Below are 24,414 nucleotides of genomic sequence, written 5' to 3' on the forward strand. Positions count from 1 at the left end.
TGCTACCCCGAAATTCTCGAGTTCGGACCCTGATTCCAGTCTGTATTAAATCCATGAATCCATTCAGTCATAATGGGTACCTGACTCACATTAGGGGAACAAAGGCGGCTGGGCATAGTGCTGACCACACTATCTCCTTGTGTGATGAAGTCGTTAAAACAGATAAACACTACTTCATCTCTCCATGTGTCTTAGGCACTAAATTAAAAAAGAAGATAAAGAGGATGATTCTCTGTCATGACGTTAGAGTGAAAATGTATTCAGCAAATACATTACAATGTTTAGTTTAAACACGTAGAAAACACATACCCAGATATAAAGTCGACACATGAATTCCCAGCTCACACAGCTTCAAGTCTTCCAGCAACTAAACAACAGCCTAGCTGTAGTATCGATCACATCAGTCAAACAGAGGCCAGCACATCCACTGCATTATGTAACATTAGCTACCTTCATTACTTTTTGATAAAAAGAAGTGTTATTGGTGATCGAAAAAAAACAAAGAAAACTCCCATGGTCGGCTGGGATCTCTCCATCAATATCGATTAAATTCCCGTTCTATTTGATCGATTGGAAATATTGATTGACCTTAAAGCGATGGGTTAATATAAATCTTGAAAACGTTATACTAAAGGAGACGCATGTTTATTCAAAAAACTGGATTGTATAATGATAAGGTATCCACAGCAATCTTTGGTATATATATTTTATATTTGTCCGTGGGGCAAGTGAAGTAGAGTTCACCTGTTTATGTTACCTTGGCTTTTGAAAGAATAGTGTGCTCAAGACTACGCTCTGCCGCCTATACTTTCCCTAATATTGGGTTAGGTACCCATCACAGCTGGGTGGATCCATGAACGTTCTACGTACTTGAACACGGATTCGAACTTGAGATTGTCCGGTTAGCAGCCTAGCGCTCTACCGCTTAGGCCACGCCGTTACATTTTGTATAATGTAACGTCTGTTATATTTGCACGACATTGATTAAAGCAGTTTGAGAGGATCTATTTTAAAAAGTGATTGAGCTTAAGCAATACACAAAATGCAAGCATTTTTATAAACTTTTCTGAACATTAAACACGTGAAAGACATTCAAATACCCATGTGACACATATCCCACCCGCAATTGTCCGGTGTCCGGTCAAAAACCCCTGGACATAATCCCCCCCCCCGACATAAACCCCCTGGACATAAACTTCCCGCGACAAGAACCCCTGGACAAAACTCCCCCGCAATATAAACCCCCTGGACAACCTCCCCCCCCCCCAATTGAGGTTTATCTAACGAAAAACTAAAGATGATGAGAACCAAAATTGATAATTAAAAACAAAACAAACATTAGAAAAAAAAACAGTGTATTATTATGCGATGCCTCACAAATACTCTATCATGGTGGGATCATTCAAATATTTTAACAACAGTTGAAATTCCAGCGCTGCTATCAATATATTTTTCTTTCTATTTTGGTAAACAGTGACCTGAATTATTTATCTGTGTACAATGTCTGCCAATATATTAGTCCTCGAAACAGTCTGCTATTGGCATTGCTTCAAGGGGGACAATTTCCGATAGTTTATTAAAGGCATAAATAATGTGTTCATGGCCACAAAAGCCAACACGGGTAGAATTCCGAGCTTGAGAGCAAATTCACTATCAAGTTGGGAACGTTGTTGGGGACCTGAGTCCTGTATTTTTCTGTATATGTTTAGGCTAAGATGGAAAAAGCATCCAGTTATCTCACTGGCTGGAAATACCCTTTTAAACACTTTTTATCACAGTCATTTCAATGCCATAATAGAAATTGGTTGCAGATTTGTATTCATGACCGCTAGTTGCTGTAAGAGTGCTGTGTGTGTTTTTTGTTTTGTTATGAAGTAAAGCATAAACACATGGAACAGTCCGTCCATTGACCAATGCATGAACTGTGTACAGTTGTGAAAACAACGCAGGAGCTGTTTTCAATGTACCACCCATAGAACAGTGCTGATTAACCTCCAATAACCTAAGGTTGTCCTTAGTTCCCAACATCAACGTCCTACTTTTAACTCGGCACCAGAATCGTTAGTCGTTAAAAATTACATTAATTTAAGTTAATTTTGTTCTTTTGTTTTTATTGTGTTATCATCATCGTTATTATTCCCCCCCCCCCCCATACACTCACAAACACACACACCGCAATTCTATTTCCAACCAATCAACTACATCGTACACCAAATTTATCATTTATTTTTGTTTTCTTTTATAATTTTAAGAAAAAAAAGAATACAATAAAACATTTTGCTAGTGAAACTAAGCAAAATTACCAAAGAAAAAAAAATCATATATGTAATGGACACTATAGATTTAATCTAGATTAAATGGATTTTGAAACCTAGAAGCTTGGAATATTTTTAGTGATTATTTGATAATTTTATGTAAAAGCTGCTCTATATATTCATATGAGGCTGCATACATTTTAAAAAGTTTCTTAAAAGAATATATATATGCTATAATTTATTTTATATATCCTATTTATTATATTACTCATAATTTTCTTTCTAGATGATAAACGATAAAATACCAACAATACAACAAAAGCATAAGATAACATCATTTAAAAATAAAATGTAAGCAATGTAAATGGAAAAATTTAAAATCAATAAAAATTTTGTCCAATTAAAAAATGTATTTGTAATTTGATATTCATAAAAAATTGATTTGCTATCTAAAAATGATTTTAAAAGAAAAATTACAAAACTGTGTCCATTTTCAGTACTATAAAACAAACACAAGGTGGGTAGTACAGCGATAAAATTCCAAAATAATTTTGTATTACCTAAAAATAAAGTACAGGCTTTTTTTTTTTAAATAATCGAAGTAAATTCCTTTTTTTATGCAATTGCCTTAAAACAGTTAACAAAAATTTCCACTGAAAGTAACATGCAATGTTATTCTGTATTACAATTTAGAGTTCGCCTTCTACGGCTTACTTATTACAGTAAAGTACACATGTAGACCACATGACAATAACATGCAGTTAATTAAGACAATTATTATAAATATACTTATAACATTGAAGACTGATTGCATGAAATATAATTAAAAACACATACAAATTATATACATTTTTGACAACTCCTGCACACAATGTCGGTAGCCTACTTTTAAAAAATTATATTTAACTTTAGAGACATATACAAGAGGTTTAAACTATTTGGCAACACATCTAAACCGAAAACACGAAATGCAACGAATTTGTATGCGAAACATGAGGACTATTAGATATAATCTGTTGCAATATTCATATTATTTTGAAATTCAAAATTTGTACTTCTATTTTCTTTTATATGCACTGAAATTTTCAAAATGATGTATTACTTACGGCTATCTTTTTGGCGCCTATTTGAAAAATAATTTGCTCATGTTTCTTAAATGTTTAAAATATTTAAATGTTTAAATGTTTAAAGCAGTGTGTTAAACTTTAAAATACTTTACTTTTATTTACATACCATTATAAAGATGTAAATAACAGCTTAATAATGCAGATTATAAATCTGAAAATAAAATGCAACAATAATTATTTTCATTTATTTTACAGCTTTCATATCACCAGTTTTCGACCAACAGGCCAGTAGTAGAGTAAAGGTCTAGGACAGGGTAAAGTCTCGTACTGTACTGGGTCAAAACAAAGAGGTATTTTAGACCAGTCTTCTACAGGTAATCTTGATATGGGTTCTTGAAACATCAACGTTCGCTGTAATCTTGGTGGGAGTTTGGTCTGTTTTAGTTTTTCTTCTCTCATAGGTCCAGTCCCAAGTAAGGTGGAGACTTCAATAAAAGCAAGTTTGACCAGTGGCCAGGGTTCTCTTTTGGCAAATGCTAACTCATGAGATTCGTCTTTAAAACGAAGCTTACGACAAAGGCACTTTACATCAGATTTAAAAATATAACCGGTGGCCAAAAAGAATCTAACAAAATTATACTTTAGGTTCTTAGTGGCACAGGCAATATTTGATTTACAAGAATATGTGAAAATGTTAGCCGTATGGCTTAAAGCAATTCCATTAATTAGGAATAATTGAAAAAGCAATGATGAACCATCTTTTAGAATATTATGCATACATAAATCCAAATTATTTTTCCAGCGCTCCCACAGATAAAATTCGTTTAATAAATATCTGTGATTTTCATGAATGACAGGATCAACATAATATTTAAGAAACTCTTCAATACAAGCCTTTTTAATGTAATTTTCAACATTTAAAATAATGTATACTATAAGGGACCGGTTTTCGTTGTCTAATAAATTTAATTTAGCGCCAGCTAAAGCAAGTACTTCAATCATTTTAAAGAGACTGCCTTTTACTGAAAAATATTCCCCGTACTCAAGATACGAGCTAGATTTGCCTTTAACACCCATAACAGCATGCATGCAAGCATTCCTTCCATTACAGTCTAGACTGTTGACGTCAGCCCTGTGTTTTACTAAAGCTTTCATTAGATCTAAGTCGACTTTATTCGCAGCGTACATTAAAGGTGTTTGTCCTTCGTGCGTTGAAATATTTGGATTGGCGCCATGTTCTAATAATATATACACGGCGTATTCCTTACTTTTGGCCATTAAGTGCAAAGCGGTTTCTCCACTTTTGTCTTGAAGGTTTATTTCAGCTCCCTTTTCAATAAGATATTCTGTGATCTTACAATTGTATGCAAAGAAAAGTGGAGTTTGTCCTGCATTGTTTGGTTCATTTATGTTAGCTTCTTGCTCAAGTAATGTACACACAATGTGGAAATTATTATTCTTCACTGCAAAATGTAGCGCCGTTTCGCCTTCTGTGTTTCGAATGTTTATGTTTGCTTTCTTCTCGATTAAAATCTGAGCAATATATGTAGATACATGTTGTGTGGCAATCATTAGAGGCGTTATTCCTGAGGTATTGGTACAGTCTATGTCGCAGTTGTTTAAAATTAATAGTTTGGCTATTTCAGTATGCCCTAATTCGCAAGCAATATGAAGGGCACTTTCTCCTTCGTTATTTTTCATGTTAATAAAACTGTCTGTGAAAGCATCGGTTTCAATTGATTTAGCACATTCCTTTGAATCAATTTTAATGGTATCATCGTAATAATTCTCAGTATTATCTTTTTTGAGCTGGTTACATGGTCCTCGATTGCTGGATAAAATGGCTTCAGTTAAGGGGAGTAACTCATGTCTATTTTTTGCTATATAGTGCAAAGCTGTATTTCCTAATTCATCAACCAAAAACACATTCGGTCCTGCGTTAAGTAACAACTGGGCAGCGTCAAGATAGCCATTCTTACAAGCTTTGATTAGGGGCGTCTCGCCCTTTATATTCTGTTGGTTTACATCTGCATTGTAACGAATCAACAACTCTAAAATATCTTGGTTACGAAGTTCAACCGCTACATGTAGACAAGCGTTGCCTTCCTGGTCAGCTAAAGAAACATTAGCACCGTGCTGAAGCATAGACACGATTAGAGGTTTTATTTTTATACTTTCTTTATCAGTGACAAAAACTTTTGTGGGCGTTGAGTCCTCATCAGTATCTAAACAATACGTACGTTTACGTCCATATAAAAATAAAGATGGCTCAATCAATCTAGGATAGCTATACGGTGAAACTTCCTTTTTGTCCAAATTCATAAGCTTTAAACCTATTATTAATGCAGGCGTCTGAGTATCATCTTTGACGTTGACATTAGCGCCATTTTCAAGTAAGAAAATGGATACGTCTGAGTTTTTTTGTTTGAGAGACAATAATAACTCAGATTTTCCACAATTATCGAATAAAGCTCCATGTTTAATCAACAATTCAACAAGCTCTGTGTCATTGTTTAACACAGCAACGTGTAGAGGCGAACATTGAGATTCACTCATCAAGTTTACATCCGCCCCGGACTCCATCAAATATTTGGATAGCTCTTTATGCTTGTAAAGTAACGAAAGAAAAAGAGGGGTACTTCCATACTTATCCACAGCGTTTATATCAGCACCGACCTGACAGAATAATTTCGCCACTTCGAAATTCCCATATATCGTTGCAATGTGCAAAGGCGTCCTACCATTCCCATCTTTTGCCTTAACATCCGCCACTGCATCAAGAAGTATATTGACAATTTCAAATGATTTTAGTGATTTGTTTTGAAGAGATAATTCTGCTGGCATGCATGAAGGGGTGATGACAAACCCACATTTTCGTGCTCTTATGTGTAATTCTCTTAGAATATTTCCTGTAAGTCGTGCTGCTATGTGTAATGGTGTGACCATTCTAACACGTGAATCCTGATCAAAGATTTTCACTTCTTGTAAAATAGTCTTATCGAGACTTGGTGTGCCATGATAATAACATTGTGCCTCCGCTATGTTAACATCAGCCCCAGCTTGAATCAGTAGGCCAACTATATTTTTATTACCATTGTATAAATAGTTTTCAACACAGATAGCCAGTGGTGTTTTTTTATCGTTATCTAAACAATTAATGTTTGCTTTTGCATCAATAAGAATACTCATCATTTCTGTGTCTGATGTATTAGCTGCAACATGAAGAGGTGTTTCATTTTCTGAGTTTTTGACATCAACTTTAGCTCCCGATGCCAGAAGTAGAGAAATAATTTCAGATTTTCCCCCATAGGCAAAATGAAGAGCTGTATTTCCTTTCAGGTCTGCATGATTGATATTAGCTCCTTTTTCTATAAGAGCTTTTACAATATTTATTGCGTTTGTTTGAACAGCTTTCATTAACATAGTTTGTCCCTCCCAATAGTGTCCATTAATATCAATTTTAGGTGAGTTAGTCAGTACATTAAAAACTTCCTCTCTAGCGAAATCTTCAAACTTTAACTTTGCAATGTTTGTTGAAATGCCACTGTTTATTAAATCTACAAGCAAATCAAAGCACTCATTTTCATATGCTATTATAAATGCGTTTCTGTTTTTGTGAGACGTTGGACTTAGTAATTCGTCCTGTTCGTGAGACGTTGAGTTAAGTACTTTGTCCCCTTCCACAACAGAATCTAAAAAGTTTTGATCCCTCGCCATCTTTAAAGCCTCCAACCCTCGCTCACACGTAAAGAAAGCTCCTGCCCTGACCAGTTCTTTAACACATTCAACTCTGTTTTTTTCCACAGCTATCGTAAGAGCTGTGATATACCTTGAATTGTTACGCGTCAAATTAACATCAGCGCCTGCAGATATTAAAGTTTCTAGAGCCAAAATGTTGTTTTGCATAACAGACATCATCAGCGCGGAAACTCCATACATGTTTCTGCAGTTAATGTCATCTTTGTCTATCAAACCCTTCCTTCCACTTCTAGCGCTGTTAAACACATCCTTTACAATTCTTCCATAGTTTCTTTGACTCATTTTTGTAATTAATTATTAAATTGTTTTAAAATGTTTAAAATATTACACTCATTTACTGAATATGGTTTCTCTATGCTTTATGTTGACATAAATATCCAAAGTTATGAGTAATTCTTCTCAAAGTTTATGAAAAATTCCGCATCTGAAATCGCCAAATACAACACATTATTAATAATGATTAAATAAAGTTGTAATTATTTTTTAATTATGTGTGACAATGCCCATTTTAAATGTTTATAATCTGATATATCATCTTAAGTTACAATGTATCTCTCTGTGTTATATATGATCGATGTGATTTTAGGATTTTAATAATTTAAAAATGTGTTATTTCTTCTTGATGTCATTAGTTTCTCCATACAATTTGTTCTTATATTTGACACAATACAAAACAACTTTAGACCATTTTCAGTAGACGGAGTGGGGGGTTGTCGATGAATACAAACGCCTTATCATAAATTTACAGTCTGTATATCTACTTCGTTCGAGTTTTAAAATTGTGAATATAATTTTTTTTAAATCTATTGTTAACTATCTTTCTGAATTAGGACAATTGCTGATATTTCGAGATAAATAAACCCTTTAGTTCGTTCGGTAAAAAAAACAAATTTCACAGATTGTATATAATAAAACAAAAGATTTCATAGATTAATATTTTATGCCTAGTGCATGTTTTTTTTTAAGTTATTAAATGATCTGCTTATAAAGAAAAAAAATTTAATTCACGAGAGAAAGAAAGAGAGAGGGCGAACTAAATAAATATAATCGTAGATGACACCGTTTTTGTTAATAATAACCATTTATATTTTTTTTATTCTACATTTAAAAAGGGAACAGATTCATATTTTAATAAACCTAGCTATATAATTTCATCCGTGACAGGTATATTATGATGACTTTTATTTTTATTGTAATTTAGTATCTAAACGAAAGGTATGTACGTCTGGCACGATATAGGGGTTCCGTTTAAAACTTGAGGAAGTGCATGGATAATAAAGGGAATTCCAGATAAATTAAGAAAATACAAGTTTCTAGACTAAGTTTGCTTAGTGTATTATCCTAATTGCTACATACATTGCGTTTTTTTTTTTGTCTTCCGCTATTGTCCGATGTCAATTTTTGTGGTTTTTAAAGACCTTAACATTCATCTTGGGAAAGCTCTTATGGTATTTTAACAATTATCTAAAATGTATCTTACCTACGTGTTGACGCTACACACTATGTTCTTTCCTCCCGGTATACGACGACCACATCCTAGACTATAAAAATACAGATAATAAACACATGAAGAATAAACGAAACATAAAAAATGTCTAAAAAGATATCTAAGAGATTACATTATAGTGAAATGATTTTACATTGATCGCTTATCTCCTCAAAAAAAGTGTTACCTGTATGACCTTCTAACAGGAAGTAAATAATGTTGGAAATTTAGTTACAGGTATTTAAAATATGAAATTATATGATACAAATATATTGCATCGAATTTGTTAAAGGAACAAAATTTAGTTTGAGAATAATTTAATTGAATGAATAAAATAATTAAAGCTATGGTATATTAAACTTATTTTTTTTTAAGTAAATATCTGTACTTGAAAGAATTTTAGGGGGTCGGCGTGGTCGAGTCGGTAAAGCTCATGGTTGCTAAACCGAAAAGTCTCGAGTTCGAACCCTCGGGCAGATGAGGCTCGTTAGCTGGGGACAGCCGCTCTTCTAGGAGAGACCACTCCAAAATTAAACAACTGCTGCCTTGTAGTTTGTTCTTGGTTGGACAAAGGCTATGGAAGCAAATCCAAAAAGAAAAGCAGGCTGAAATCGGAGTCAATGGCCTCAATGGCGCATAACCAGTTGACACGTAACGCTTAATTGTGTTGGAGGCGTGGTCGAGTCGGCAAAAAGCTCATGGTTGATAAATTCGAACAAAGTCTCGAGTTCAAACCCACTGGCAGATAAATCTCGATCCCCTTCAACACTAACAATTAAGAACGAAGAAGAAGAGAAGAAGAAAGAATTTTAAAATTAAACAGGAAAAAAAAACATGTATAAAGGGAATTTTAGAAACAAAATAGTTACCACTTGTAAAAAAATATACGTTGTTTCAAGCACTGACTCTACGCTTCCAACAATTATTTTAAGCACAGTTCTGCTGGCTGATGCTGTAATTACAAAAAATGCCGCTTTAATTTCCAGATGGAGGTTCCCAGGAAATGTAAGTTATAGTTTCTAATTATAACAACCAACCGGATGTTTCACCTATACTACGCTGTTCATCAGTAAACATATCACGTGATGTTTATTGCAGTTTTATGAGCTTTTTTGATGACGTAGTAAACAGCAGGTTTATATAACATCATGTCAAGTGTTCATTTGATTACTACGAGATTCTATAGAAGTATATTACTTACACTGGGTTTACATGAGCAGGACAGAGGGGGGGGGGGGGGGGGCGGCCATATTAATAGTTGCCTGACATAGCTTTTATTCTTCTTGTGTGTAATGTAGTGCGTTCTTGTCAAACAGATATAACGACAGAATAGTGAAACTAATTTAAAGATAAAATAATAGGGTTTTCCCTGTGTAAATGAAAATATTCTAAAAATAGTGTTAGCAAGTTGTTTTTTTTTTTTTCAGTTTTACGGGAATTTCCAGAGTTATTTGTCTAAAGGTTGCTGAACAATCAAGAAAACGTCAAGAAAATTAAAACTATATTAAGATAGGTAACAGTGAGTATAATCTATGTAATTAAACGTTACAAGGAAAATGTTACTAAAATACTTTTACTCGACAAAATAAAATGTACACTATTAGCTCTTGAGAAATCATTTTCTAAATTGAAATAGGCCTAAAACAAGTATCTCTTCAATCTCTTGTAAACCTGAATGTCTTTAGCACACACTGAAGAAGCCTTCACGCTTAATTCAATAGAAACCAGTTTTAAGTGAACTAATTAATGACAAAATTAGAGACCATGTAGTCAAAATGATGCCTAATTTAAAATAAACATTATTACACCAAGTCCTGATATTTAGATATTTATATTCATAATTTAATGAATGCATCATCCATAAGGTTTTATGTCCAATAAAAAAATACTTGTTAGAATTCTAGGCCTATATTCTACTTTTTAAAGAGACTAGTGGCTTCTATGTAGGCATCGGTCCTTAGGTTTTGATGGGGGAAAGAAAGATCCACTTTGAAAATTTCCATCAGAGATAAAGGGAAACCCATTTTCAATTTCACCAGGCCTCTTGGACATTGCCAGTCCACCCTCGAATATACATTTACAATCGTAAAATAAATATCGATTTTTTAAAATAATTTCACATAAAATCGGACTAAATATTTTATCAATTCAAACCTAATATGAATAAAATGTAAACGTTTGCCATATTTTATTGAAGCTTTAAGATGTCGAACTCTGGGTTACAACGGAAGACTGTGCTGATCAATCAGAGGATCGAAGCCATGTTGGAAGAACAGAAACATCTAAAAGCAAAGGTTACTGATCACGTGATGCAGGTAATGGAAACTTGACATTTACATAGAAATTATATTGCAAATATCACATGATCTCACTGTCGCAGTTAAGGGATATTAAAGGTTAGTTAGAGAATTGCTTTCAGGCATTTTTAGGGGGGGGGGGGAGGGCCATTAAACTTTTGGGGGATGGTCTTGACTTTCCTGGGCGTGGGAAACAAACACTGGTTATAGTATATATTTTTTGTAAAAATATATATTTTTTGTAAAAATATATGTTTCAACTCTGTAAGATTTCAACTAAATATTAGTAAAGGTATTCAATAGAAACTAAAGGTACCCACGCTTTTCTTTATAGTTATTTAAATAGTAGTGTATAATTTATTTTCTCCTTTTTATTGCATTATTACAGAAAAGCTTGTTATTAAAACGTTTTTTCTGAAAAAATATGTTACTTTACATCCCTAGGTTGAGGGCAGATCTAGAGAGTGGATAAGTAAAGGAGATAACTCAGTGGAAGGGTTTCTAGATATCTGCACTTCTTTAGACACATCAACAGCTTTGCTCATCCAGAAATCAGAAGGTTTTTCTGGTAACACAGTTACACTGAATTTTTAAAATTAGTATATGACATACACACTGTTTATTACTTAGATGAAAACCATCAGATATAGTAGATAATTAATTTTTTTTTTATTTATATAATCAAGTGACCAACCAATATTGTCTTTTAATATGCAATAAAAATAAGGTAGTAAGTAATTATCTCTTGCATAGTCATCAATTACATTGTGTGTGTTCTCATCTACAAGACTCATTTCTTAATGATAAGATCCAATTTGCATAATAATAAAGAAAGAAAATAAATGAAAGAATATTTACTTGTTTTCCTTACCTACACTCAAAAATCCATTTATGTGTAAAGTAAAATAGAAAACTATTTTCAGAATCAATTTAGTACAGAATAGGTAACTTTTAATACTCTAATATTGTTGATTGACTTTGGCTTATTTATAAGTTGCAAAGAAAAATTATGTTTAAAAATCAAGGTTGTTGGTAACAAATTTCAATTTAAACTTATTAAAATGTAGTTGCAATATTCCTTTAACTTTTGATCATGCGACTTAACAAAATTTGGTTGTTTGCTTTTTTTCATTTTACAAAATAATTCAACAATTGTTTTTTAATATTTTAATAATGTGTGCATTAATAGAAACAGAAACTGCATCTTTAGAAAATGACCAGCTGCAATTTGCTACAAGAACATCCGGGTTAATGACAGGTTCACACGTTAAAGCACATCAACAAAAGGACCCCAATTTATCAAGTGAGCTGCTCTTTTCTACCTAGTGTCTCTGTAGTGAAGTGTGTTTACAGTATGTTTAAATTTTATCAAGTGTCAGCAATTTTTTCTGTTCTGATATGTCTTTCTAGTTTGTTAAAACTATATCCAATGTGATATAGTTTTTCTGTCTGTTAAAACTAATACAAATGACTGCCCAGTATAAGCTATTGACTAAACTGTTAATTTTATGATTATTTTTGAAATTGAGTAGCCAAGGCTAGTCTCAAAAAGGCGAGGTTAATGTTGTTCATGGCTAATTCTAAAAGAGGCGAACATTCCATAGATGTCTCTTGACTTATGTATCATTGATTCTCACTTCCAGGTGTAGATTCCATAAGGTTGAGTGATGTTGAGACGGTGGTTCAGAGTGTTCAATCAGATTTGAACAAACTTCAGAAAATTTTCTACAAGCAAATAGCTGACATAAAAGCCGAAACAGAAAAAGTTACGAAGAAACAAGATAGAAAACTGAAAGACATTAACAAAAAATTGGAAATTTTATTTGAAAATGGGGAGAAATCAGATGAAAATGTATCCAAATTATCCAAAAGCATAAAAGAATATGAAGAAAATAAAGAAGAAATCAGAAAAATAATACAAAGTGAACAAGACAAATTAGACAAATTATCGCAAGATGTCAAAATGCAGACTGATGAGATTTTCAATATCGATGCGAAAACAAAAATTAATGTAAATATTGTGTTAATTAGCAATATACTTTATATGGTTCAATTGGAAACTTATTTAAAGTATGTGATAAAAGAATTTACAAATAGCGACATGCAGAATATTTAGGTAGTCATCTGTAGAGATAATATAGTCAACACTATTACAAATCTAGTATGGGATGTTCAAAAACTTAGTATTGTGTGGCCGTGAATTGTTATAATATAAATTTGGTTTTAGGCAAACGCAATAAATTAATGCTATTTATATTTGTCGCAGACTAATCTGATGTGCACACTAATACAGCAAAGGCTGGCACCAGTAGAAAAAGTTATGCAAGTGTTTAATCAATCTTCACAAAATAGGGAGCTAAATAGAGCAAAGGTAAAACAATTAATAAATATAAGAGTTTTAATCTTTTACAGATTTATGTTTTTTTCCACTCCAAATAGTGTCAATATATATAATATGTGTGTGTGTGCGTAGGTCTATATAATTTAAAAATTTATCTCTATTCATTTGTTCGTATGTAAATATTTTGTACTCTATTTGTAAATATCATCAATATTTTCTGTCGCTATTTTTGTCGCTGTTTTACATATAAAATCAAGCTCTGAACACAACCAAAATATTTTTTATCACATTAACTTTAGTATTTAATGTACAAGTGCATTATTAAAAAATGTATGAATATATTTTTGTTTAATTTCCTGAGGTTTAATGAGCAAGATAGTAATAACAAACCCATTGACAAATATCCTAAAAATGATTTCTTTTATTGTTCGTGCTAAGCTGGATGTGATCGAAAAAGATCTAATGAAAATTACAACTGATTTGCTAACTCTCAGTAAGTAGAATTTTTGTTTTCTTTTTTAAAAATCTTATCAATTAATGGTAATCCTTTTTATTTTCGATTACGATAATGTAGCTAAAACTACTTTTACAAGCTTTTATATAACTTGCTTTCTGTGTCTCTCTATCTACCTGTCAGTCTAGATCGAAACCTTTTCTACCTTTTCTAACAGATCAATTTCTCTTAAACTCTGCAAGTAGGTCAAGACCCGATGACAATCCAATTTTACCCCAAATTTGACTTATTTTGGATGCTTAATTCGTTTTTAGGGTTGATCACAATTTTCTATTTAAATTGCTATTTACCATACTATTATACGCACATTTATTTTCTCCTTTTAGTGTATAATTATATAAGTTTGTTATTAAAACGTATTTTATCCTTTTTTTAATCATAATATCTCAATTTTTAAACAGACCATACAAACAAATTGTCTTTCATGCTAGCTGATCCAACAATATCACTCTAATTAACAACTAATCATGTGATTTTCATTTCAATGTTGTAATTTCAGTTTTAATTACCTTTCACCTATTAAAACAAAACATTTTTTTTAAGAACAAAAACCACTCCGGCAAAGTACTCTAGGATTCATCGCTTTACGTGGCCGTGATGGAAGAAATGATAAGCTAAAATTTAAATACGTTTCGCTTAACACGGAAGGAGTGTTTAATCCTGCAAGGGGAGAATTCACTGCACCGATTAATGGACTGTACGTAGCAAGTATCACACTGAAACAACAAAATAATGGAATAGCATGGCTGGGTGTTGTTCACAAGTCCAACAACAAGGCCAAGTGTCTTGGGGTTGTTGGGACAGAGCGCCCTGGCGAATCCTCTTCAAAGACATTTGTCGTCTGGATGGCCAAAGGGGATGTGCTGTATTCTTTTAAGCGCAAATTTTGTGACGACGAGTGGCAATGTTCTTATTTTTCTTGTTTTCTGCTAAGTGTTTAGTAACTTAGGCAAAAAACAAAATGTATGTACTAAAATTATAAATATAACTCTTAATGAGCATTGTTCTAATTATTGTTTCTGCTCACATTAATATTGGTAATTTTTTTATTACGAAAGATTTGGCGGTTGGCGCTGTGTAAGTGTTGTGGTACTAGTAATTCAGTGTACAATGGAATGTTTTGCTGCTTTTGAGTTTTGAGACATAGTTTGTCTATAAATGATGTTAAACTGGTAGAGGGGAGAGGGAACTGGAGTACGAAATATTATGATGCTCTGTGATGAGGGGAAGGGTCACACTTTTACATTTTTTTAAAAAAGTAATGTTAGAAACTGAATGTTGCTGTTATTTAGCGTTTTAGAAAACAGTTTTAATAAATTGAAATTGATTAAAATATTCTATGTTGAGCTAGTTCAGTACATATTTTAGTAAAAAAAAACGGTTATAAAAAAAATTATACTATAGTTTTGAGAGGAAGGGAGTGTAGACTGGAATATGGCGTTATTTTAGGTATGGCTTTTTGTGACGGAGGGATGACCCCTTTAATTAGCAGATAAAAAATTGATTATCATTACTATTTGTTTAAAAGATGAATATATGTTTGGCCCTGGAGAATAGAAAGAAACTGTTTTCTTCGTTTAGACATTTATTTCCAAGCGATTTTAGTACTAATGTTAAATATTTTGTTCACAATTACGTTGTATGATGCGATAATCGCTTATTTAAAAGTCTTTTACTTAATGCCTTAGTACATCGAACCACAAGGTAGCCCTGAAGTGGGAGCAATACAAAACGTGACTATGTATTTAAGAAGATCAGCTCCTACCATTACATTAAACAGACATTAAATAAGTGTATTGATAAAACTGCACAATTTTAAATACCTGATTCTACATAAATGATTATTGATTGTTAAGCGATTAATAAATACGAGTGATCAATAAGTAATAATAAAAGAAATCACACTGAAGTAAAAGAAGTAATGAATCTATTAAACGAGCATGAATTGTAAACGTGTGCTATAGGCCTTATACGTTCATGTGTATACTTGTTTACATTTGGCTGCTGTATATTTTAAAACAGATGTGTTTGGGATTATTACTTCCCAAAATATTGATGTAAATGTAAAAAATAAAATTGGCCAGACACCTTTGACGAAAGCGTGTTTGCGGTTTAACGTTGAGGCGGTTGAGTTCCTACTCAAAAATGGGGCAAATGTTTTCTTGTCTGATGAGTCAGGGAATACAACCTTGCATCGCACAGTTAAACACGAACAAGATATTATAGAATTAGTAGTCATGTTGGTATCTAACGGAGATTATATGTGTGTGCAAAAAGACGACGTGTTCGTTGGAGAAACACAATGGGCGAATACCAACTTTTTTAGCAGTGATGTAGAAAAGCAAAATGTCACTGAATTACTGTCAAAGGCAACTGAGACGCCTAGAAAATGTCTGGTTAACATGAAAAATAAAGATGAAATTAATGCACTTCATATAGCTTGCAGTTTAGGGCACATAAATATTGTCAAATTTCTACTGAAAGAAAACTGCGACTGTAACGTAGTCTCTAACAAAAGTGGGACAGCTTTAATGATAGCCTTACAGCACAACAAGCTTACAGTCGCCGACATTTTATTGGAAAATAAAGCCGATATAAATATCCACAATAGAAACGGCGACACGGCACTACACGTAGCTGTGCGATACAGTCTTACAGAGGCCGTTCGCCAGCTTGTGTTGAGTGGAGCAAAGGTCAACGCACAGAACAGAACAGGAAACACGCCCCTTTTCGCTGCGACAAATTATCAGGTTTCCAAATTTCTGATCGACAAAAATTCGAATGTCAATCTGAGAAACAATAACGGCGAGACAACCCTGCATCATTGTGCTGGGGATTCCTTGACATGTCTATTTATAGAATCTGATGCCGAGTTAGATGTCGCTTCCAGCAAGGGCCACACGCCTCTCATGTACGCGGTCGATGTTGGCGACGTGCCGAAAATAAAATGGTTGGTTGAGCACGGGGCTAATGTAAATGTTCAGGATTGTGATGGAAGAAATGCTTTCATGCATGCGGTGGTCAGAGAAAGGAATACAGTTTATACATATATTCGACTAGAAATGTGTCAGTATCTAGCCGAGAATGGATCTGACGTTAACGTTAAAGATGTAGACGGCCAGACTGCGTGTATGTTAGCGGTGGGCGAGGATTTTGATATAATGTTGGAAACACTGGTTACTATCGGGGCTGATTTAAACATTTTGGACAACGAGAATCGATCGGTCATAGTACACACCTTACTGAAAATGAAGTCGAAAAAATAAAGCGTGTGGAGAAGCTGTTAGAAAAGGGCGCACATCTTGTCATTCATGAAAACCACCGGTACTTACTTAAACAATTCTTCCCGCTAGAGTATTCTAACTATGAAGCGACAAAAAGAATGCATAAAATATTAGCCATAGGTCGAGATTCCAAAGTCGATCTCTTTAAATTTTTTCTTGTTAATGGAATTGTGGTAAGCCATTCAGTTAATATTAATATATGGTTTTCATGAAAACCACCGGTACTTACTTAAACAATTCTTCCCGCTAGAGTATTCTAACTATGAAGCGACAAAAAGAATGCATAAAATATTAGCCATAGGTCGAGATTCCAAAGTCGATCTCTTTAATTTTTTTCTTGTTAATGGAATTGTGGTAAGCCATTCAGTTAATATTAATATATGGTTTTCATCGGGTTATATGTATGATCATAACAATTCGTGCGTATTGTCAAATATTGATTGCGCTATTCAAAATGGGAAACTTAACTTTGTCATGTTTTTTTCGGTATTGGATATCTTTTTAAATCTGACTTGATGACTTTGCGTCGATACTTGCAAAACAAGTACTTAAAAAATATAACAGGTAAACTCAGCATACGTGGTGAATTAGCTGCGGCTGTTCAAGAACCCTGGCCACTGGTCAAACTAGCTTTTATTGAAGTCTCCACCTTACTTGGGACTGGACCTATGAGAGAAGAAAAACTAAAACAGACCAAACTCCCACCAAGATTGCAGCGAACGTTGATGTTTCAAGAACCCATATCAAGATTACCCGTAGAAGACTGGTCTAAAATACCTCTTTGTTTTGACCCAGTACAGTACGAGACTTTACCCTGTCCTAGACCTTTACTCTACTACTGGCCTGTTGGTCATAGGCTGGTTAACTGAAAACAGAATATTCCCTGCTAATCTAGGCTTTCTTTGTGACTGAGATTACGTTGATCCTATATGTAGAATTTTATTTTACTGATAACCTTTTGGGTTTTGAATTGATTTATATATCTTATATTTGTCAATTCGTAGTTAACTCAAATACAATTAGTGTTTTAACATAGTAGGCTTTGTATTTTGCGTTTTCATGTCTTAGAATTAATCGCAAATCATGATAATATTTTTTTAGGTTTTTACATGTGTTAGATTAAATATAGTACAGTGTGACACTGATATTTTGAGAGTTAAAACGTATTGCGTTGTGAATTAATGACTGATGTCTGGGTATCGTATATATTTTAAAATAATAGTTTTTTTTTTTTTAAATGGATAGATTGTTACTAATATATTTAGAATGATATAATTTTCATTTACACAGATGTATCTGTAACATTGTTCCTACTTTCAAATTTTCTCTCGAAATTATTGTTAACACGTTTTGAAAATAGCTTTTTGGGACTAAGCTAAAACAGCCGTGATAACATTCGTTTTTTATTTATTTATTTATTTGTTTATTCCTAAATTTTGGCCTTTACAACTAAAACTTGCTATGTTTTGTAGATGAAAACAACAGAATCGCTAAATTATTTTACTATCTCAGTATATCTGTTCTTTTAAATAATGTAGCAAATCAATTTATACAGAAGTCTGTTTCGAGGTTGAATAATAAAATAATTAAAATTAAAATCTTTCACAACGTTCACTAACTTGTGTCGTCCTCCATGAAACTTCTCCACATTACTTTATTCTTGCCTCCATTAAAAAAAATTATCTCCTTCTTCTTCTTCGTTCTTAATCCTAATGTTGGACGGGTTTTCCTACAACACAATCGAATATTATGTGTCGATTTGTTATTTGCCACATAGACAGTTGACTTCTTTTAAATTATTTTCTTCCATTGCCGTTGCCCATACAAGAACACATTTCAAGACAGTAGTTGTTTGATTTTGGAATATTTTTTTTCTCTTTGATGTTTTGCTGTTCCCAGTTATTGCACTATCCCTTCATATGCAGTGGCGTAGCGAGGTCGGGTGTCACCCGGTGCGGCACTTAATGGTGTCACCCCCCAGAGGCGTAGCGACCCTTCCCGGGGACAAACTTTCAATTTTCGTTTGATTTGCACACCCCCTCAAACTTTCGATTTTCACCCCCCCCCTCGAACTTTCGATTTGCACACCCCCCCTCCCCCCCCCCCCCCCCCCGCCCCTCAAGTTTTTCTCTATATGTTTTACTTTTTTTTTTGCCTTGGTGTCACCCCCCTAAATGGTGTCACCCGGTGCGGTCCGCACCTCCGCTACGCCTCTGTTCATATGCTGAGGTCACAGACATCATAAACTGTCAGTGTTTATTTGGTTGATATTTTGTGATTTATCACCCCTGCGCGGAATATCTCACGAGAGAGTTACCATTAGAAAATAAAATTCTTTCAGTCCATACAAAGTATAAAACTCTGGAAAGATTATTTTTTTTAAAGAAAAACATCTCCGATTTTGTTAAAATAAACATCAGTGTTGAACATGTGAATAGTTAACCAGGAAAAACAGGACAAGAAAATAATACATCAGAAGACTGTAGGCCCTATTTTTGACCAACTGACATCTATGTTCATATAAACACACATTAAATGACTATAAAAACAAATATAGCTTATATTTTCAAATAATGAAACAACCAATCAATAATTAACACACACAAAAGCAGAAAATGATAACTAAATCAAGTTAGGAAAATATAATATTATGTAAACGATAATAACCGACATCATTGGGCAAGTTAACATGTCTTTTCTTTGTTTTGTTTTCATACATGTGTTGTTGTTTTGTTTTTTTGTTTTTTTGGAAAAGGGCTGCTTACCTTTTTATTTTTTAGTGTGAAGCGTTTAACGACTACGGCAATCGTTATAGCAAGAGAGAATAAATGGGAGAACGCTCAGATACAAATAATAGATTTAACAGCGTTGTATACATCAGCATCAAAGAGCATCAACTCAATGAATAAATTAAAGAAGCAGGCCAAAATTACGAAACAAACAGCAACGCAACTTCGTCGATACGTTAAGAGGATCGATTTCTTAAGAAAGAAATAGAATTTATATAGAAAAGGTATACTTAGGGGTCATCCATAAATGACGTCACACTCGTAGGGGGGAGGGGGGGTCCGTAATTTTGTGACGATGTGTGATGAGGGGGAGGGGGGGGGGGGGTCAGATGTTGCGACGTCACATTTTTGCATTATAAAAAAGCAATGTTAGAAAACGAATTTTAGACGTTATTTCGCGTTTTAGATAACTGTTTTAATAAATTGTAATAGTTTAGACAAGATTTTGGAAAAATATCAATGTTTTAAAAAAATGCAACTGCAATTTTGAGGGGGGTTGTAGGTTGAGGTGTGACGTCATTTTAGGGGGGGGGGGGTCTGGCTTTTTGTGACGAAGTGTGACGGAGGGGAGGGGGGGGAGGTAAAAATCGTCAAAAAAAGCGTGACGTCATTTATGGATGACCCCTTATACCAGTGCCCCCCCCCCCCCACTCGGAAATTTCAAGAGTTCCCCCCCCCCCCCACCACACCACCTCCCCCGCGGTAGTGTAGGTAATCCCGTGCCTCGATAAATATGATCCAAGAAATATAACGAAAGCACTGTTTACATTTATCTCCGTTTTAGAAAACAAGGTCACACGTCTAAGAATATAAGATTGGTAATGCATTGATGAAACCCTCTTAAAATATCGCCTCAGACTTTCTTCTGATCAATGTATACGTGTTGGACAGTGCCTGACGAATCGTTGTCGAGTGAAGCTAGATACACATGTGTCGACTCTTCTCTCCATTCTTGTACGTGTTTAACTAAACATACTCTTGTGCACTGTAATTAATCTAATTTACTACGTAAATATTTACTCGGAAAAACTGACACGGAATAAAGTAATAAAAATAATTTGATTTCTGTGTGACGTTATCTTTAAAAAAAAAATTAACACTTAACACTTACTAGCCTCTGGTTAGCATTATGATTTTATGATGTAGAATTGAGTCATAGAGTTTATTTAATTCTTCTTTAAAGCTGCAACTTCTAGTTAAATATTCAGGTTAATATAATAAGATTTCGCATCTGCATGATTTTACTGACCAATCCTTTTTTTTAAAACAGAAAGTGTTTTTTTTTTCAGAGAATTTAAATGCTGTTATTTTTTTATTGCAAAAAAAAAAACGTTTTAATAACAAGCTTTTATGTAATAAAGCACTAAAAATAAAAGACGTATTTATACTTGTTTTATATTCCATTTTCTGTAGGCCTATATTGTTCATATTGCTTTTGTTCAGAGTTTCTTCCAGACGTTTCTTCGGGGGGGGGGGGGGGGTTTACCGCCCCCCCCCCCCCCCCGAACGAAATTAAATTTATATAATTTATATAGAAAATATATACATTTAACAGTGTCCGCCCCACCGGAGAAAGTCTACCGACCCCCCCCCCCCCCCCGAAAATTTCAAGTGCCCCCCCGGAGAAAAAAGTCTGGAAGAAACACTGCCTTTGTTAGGCCTCAGTAGCTGCAATCAGCGAGTAAGGGGTATAACTCGGAATGATTTATTCCATTAAATTTTAAGAGTTCTCTTTCTTAATCAAAATTTTGCTTGATCGGTCTAACATCTCTAGCGGAGCGAAATTTAATCATAGATCTAGATTCTAGATCTAGATCTAGATCTAGATCTAGAATCTAGAAAATTTCAAGTGCCCCCCCCCCCCCCCCCCCGGAGAAAAAAGTCTGGAAGAAACACTGCCTTTGTTAGGCCTCAGTAGCTGCAATCAGCGAGTAAGGGGTATAACTCGGAATGATTTATTCCATTAAATTTTAAGAGTTCTCTTTCTTAATCAAAATTTTGCTTGATCGGTCTAACATCTCTAGCGGAGCGAAATTTAATCATAGATCTAGATTCTAGTAAGAATAGTAAGTTTAAAGTGTTTAGAGTTTAAATCAGATCTAGATCTAGAAGATTTTACTCAAAATTTTAGATCTAGATCTAGACTTCTACTCTAGATCTAGTCAACTATAGTCACTACACACTATACTTAGTACACTAGTCTAAGTAGGTAATCTTTCGCTTTAGCGTAATCAATTCGGCCGTCACTAGTAATGTAGGGATAAGGTAACTAATAAATATGGCTTAAATATGGATATATTTTTGCATATTTTACTAAAATACTAAAGATAATTGAATATTAAACCACATTAAAGGTTTAAATCAATAAAAATGTCAGGAAATTAAAGTTTAACAACGATGTTACAGATACTAAATTTGCTATTAAAAACAGCCGCCATCTTAAGAAAATATTATTTTGAGTCATTTCCCTTTAATTTCTATTTGTATGGAAATGTATTGATGTTTGCTGTTAAATAGGTTAGTCTTGTGTTTAAATACAAAGCATGCGTTTTTTTTAAAAATTCTGCCCTTTAAACAATTTAATTGACTGACAATAAACATCAATTCTATAATTATTATTATGAGATGCAATTTTTATACATTAAGATACTCCCTATTTTTATAGAGCTACCACTACATATCTAATGTTTATTTAAATATTAGTTTGAGTTCATTCTTATTGTTTGTGTTATTGTTTGTTTCCTATTTTCATTTAATATTTTCATGCTTTTTTCCTTTAATTAGTGATTTAATCACAAATGACGTCCCGTTTTTGACCTCTCTTCACCTTAACCCCCCCCCCCCCCCGACCCCCATTTTTGCCGTCACGAAATAGTCGTTATGTCGAAAATTACCTTTTTGCCCTGTCTATTAAAAAGTCAAGCCATAATTCTAATGAAAAATATTTTTAGCATTTTTGTATTAGGCGAAATACATAACGTTTCACGTTTCTTACCCCTCCCACTTCCCGCGTAAAACGTCGTCTCAAAACCAGTTACTCCACCCCTTAAGTGTGCGATGTCATTTAGGGTAGATGTCAAGTCCTATATACATTTTGAATAACCTTTGTTGTCAAAATGGTGATACCAAATACCCAAAATGAGTTATATGGGGTTGCCCATAAACGATGTCACATATGCAATGCTAATGTGACGTCAACTTACGCAGGGTGGTCGGGGGGGGGGGGGGGGATGCGTGACGTCTATTTTGGAATCTTCTATAAAGCTGTGCTCAGTGAAAATGAGGAACATAAAGCGTTCGTTTTCATGCATACATTTGTTCATAACTATTGCATGCCTGTTGTACTAAGCGGTGTTAAACAACCTCAGCACATCATCCCCGCCAAAAAGGGCCTGCCACTAAATGCCTACCGACGAAAATAGGCCGCACTATATTGACTCCAAATGAAATAACTTCTGACAACAAGGCTCAAACCAAGTAGCTCCTGTCAACAATATTCGACAAGTATTGACTAGCAGGTAAAATGGGACAAATCGAAAATTGAAAGTTTGTCGCCTCTGGGGGGTGACACCATGAAGTGCCGCACCGGGTGACACTCGACCTCGCTACGCCACTGAGCTAATGTAAAGCCACAGCTCAGTATAGGCTTGAATTTAACATAAAATAGTGTTAGCAGTGGACAGCCTCTAAGACTGTGCATTAGGAGTACGGCCGTCGGCAAAACGCCAGAGTCCGACGATATCTGAACATCAATTTTGTCTTTTATGAAGTGCGGAGCACCTTTAAGACCTGAGCTTGGCCCCTGTTGACACCACCACCAGCGCCGCTTATGTCCACATATTAATCACACGTTTTGCGTGGAGCTTAATGGACAGACGTTTATAGGTGGGACCGGGAGCCTAAATGCATTTACCGAAGCCGCTGTGTCACGGGCATTTTAGAGCCGAACGTCTCAGGGCAGCAGGTTGCAGAAATTAAAAGCACGTGAATTTGTATAGTAGAGGGAGAACATCATGCCACTGTAATAAATTAACACCAATATAATTCACCGAACTAAAGTTATTTAGATCTATTCGTCAGGCTAAACGTCGTTAAAGTCTCACCGCCATAGTGATTTAGGGCCTGTTTTGATTTTCTTTTAATTAAGCGGTATCTTTCTTAAACATTAGCCTAATGACAAATGACGTCACGCGCGCCGCGAACTTTGTGACGTTGTGCTTAGTGGGGGATGAACAGCGTGGTTGAGAAGCATGACGTATTTCTTTTTTTTTTTAAACACACGAATAAGTGATAGATTATAATTTTCATACAAACTATAGGTTGATCTAGTTTTTTTTTCTAGAGGGAGATATCACTATATTGTGATAGGCGATTTATATATAATCTCAATATATTCTGATCTACTACTATTCATACGGCAACTATTATACTCGAGAGGAGGACGGGAATCACTCTTATGTTCCGCAGACACTAATTAACAATGTCAACAACTTAGTTTATGAAATAACATGAACTTAATTAACACACACTTATAGATCATTTTCACAATATCAAATAATACATCCGTCTTCTACTATATCTAACCCCCAACTAACTTCACTGCTGCGTCTTACGTCATCGGT

The 24,414-nt window shown here is 34.2% G+C and overlaps 2 protein-coding genes across 2 annotated transcripts; one reads left to right on the forward strand and one right to left on the reverse strand.

Moving 5' to 3' along the window:
• Nucleotides 1-3,580: 3,580 nt before the first annotated feature.
• LOC131955927 (ankyrin-1-like) lies at nucleotides 3,581-7,363 on the reverse strand. The gene has a single exon (XM_059320246.1). The coding sequence runs from the start codon at nucleotides 7,361-7,363 to the stop codon at nucleotides 3,581-3,583; it is 3,783 nt and encodes a 1,260-aa protein (XP_059176229.1).
• A 3,396-nt stretch (nucleotides 7,364-10,759) lies between these two features.
• Nucleotides 10,760-17,872, forward strand: LOC131955928 (alpha-latrocrustotoxin-Lt1a-like). Its single transcript, XM_059320248.1, has 9 exons — nucleotides 10,760-10,882; nucleotides 11,309-11,432; nucleotides 12,054-12,167; nucleotides 12,508-12,875; nucleotides 13,131-13,235; nucleotides 13,644-13,698; nucleotides 14,263-14,625; nucleotides 15,742-16,848; nucleotides 17,568-17,872. Exons 1-9 carry the CDS (start codon nucleotides 10,772-10,774, stop codon nucleotides 17,870-17,872), a joined length of 2,652 nt encoding a protein of 883 aa, XP_059176231.1. The 5' UTR covers nucleotides 10,760-10,771.
• The last annotated feature ends 6,542 nt before the right edge of the window (nucleotides 17,873-24,414 follow it).

The sequence above is a fragment of the Physella acuta genome, unplaced genomic scaffold, assembly GCF_028476545.2.
Source record: "Physella acuta isolate Inbredline_101_S28 unplaced genomic scaffold, ASM2847654v3 ptg001116l, whole genome shotgun sequence".
Taxonomy (NCBI): domain Eukaryota; kingdom Metazoa; phylum Mollusca; class Gastropoda; family Physidae; genus Physella; species Physella acuta.

What these genes read in the sequence shown, in the direction of transcription:
- LOC131955927 (XM_059320246.1), bottom strand. Translation starts at nt 7,363, where the DNA reads ATGAGTCAAAGAAACTATGGAAGAATTGTAAAGGATGTGTTTAACAGC.
- LOC131955928 (XM_059320248.1), top strand. Translation starts at nt 10,772, where the DNA reads ATGTCGAACTCTGGGTTACAACGGAAGACTGTGCTGATCAATCAGAGG. An exon ending in AACTGATTTGCTAACTCTCA is followed by an intron (nt 13,699 to 14,262) that starts GTAAGTAGAATT and finishes ATTTTTTTTAAG; the next exon opens with AACAAAAACCACTCCGGCAA. An exon ending in TTGTGACGACGAGTGGCAAT is followed by an intron (nt 14,626 to 15,741) that starts GTTCTTATTTTT and finishes ATTTTAAAACAG; the next exon opens with ATGTGTTTGGGATTATTACT.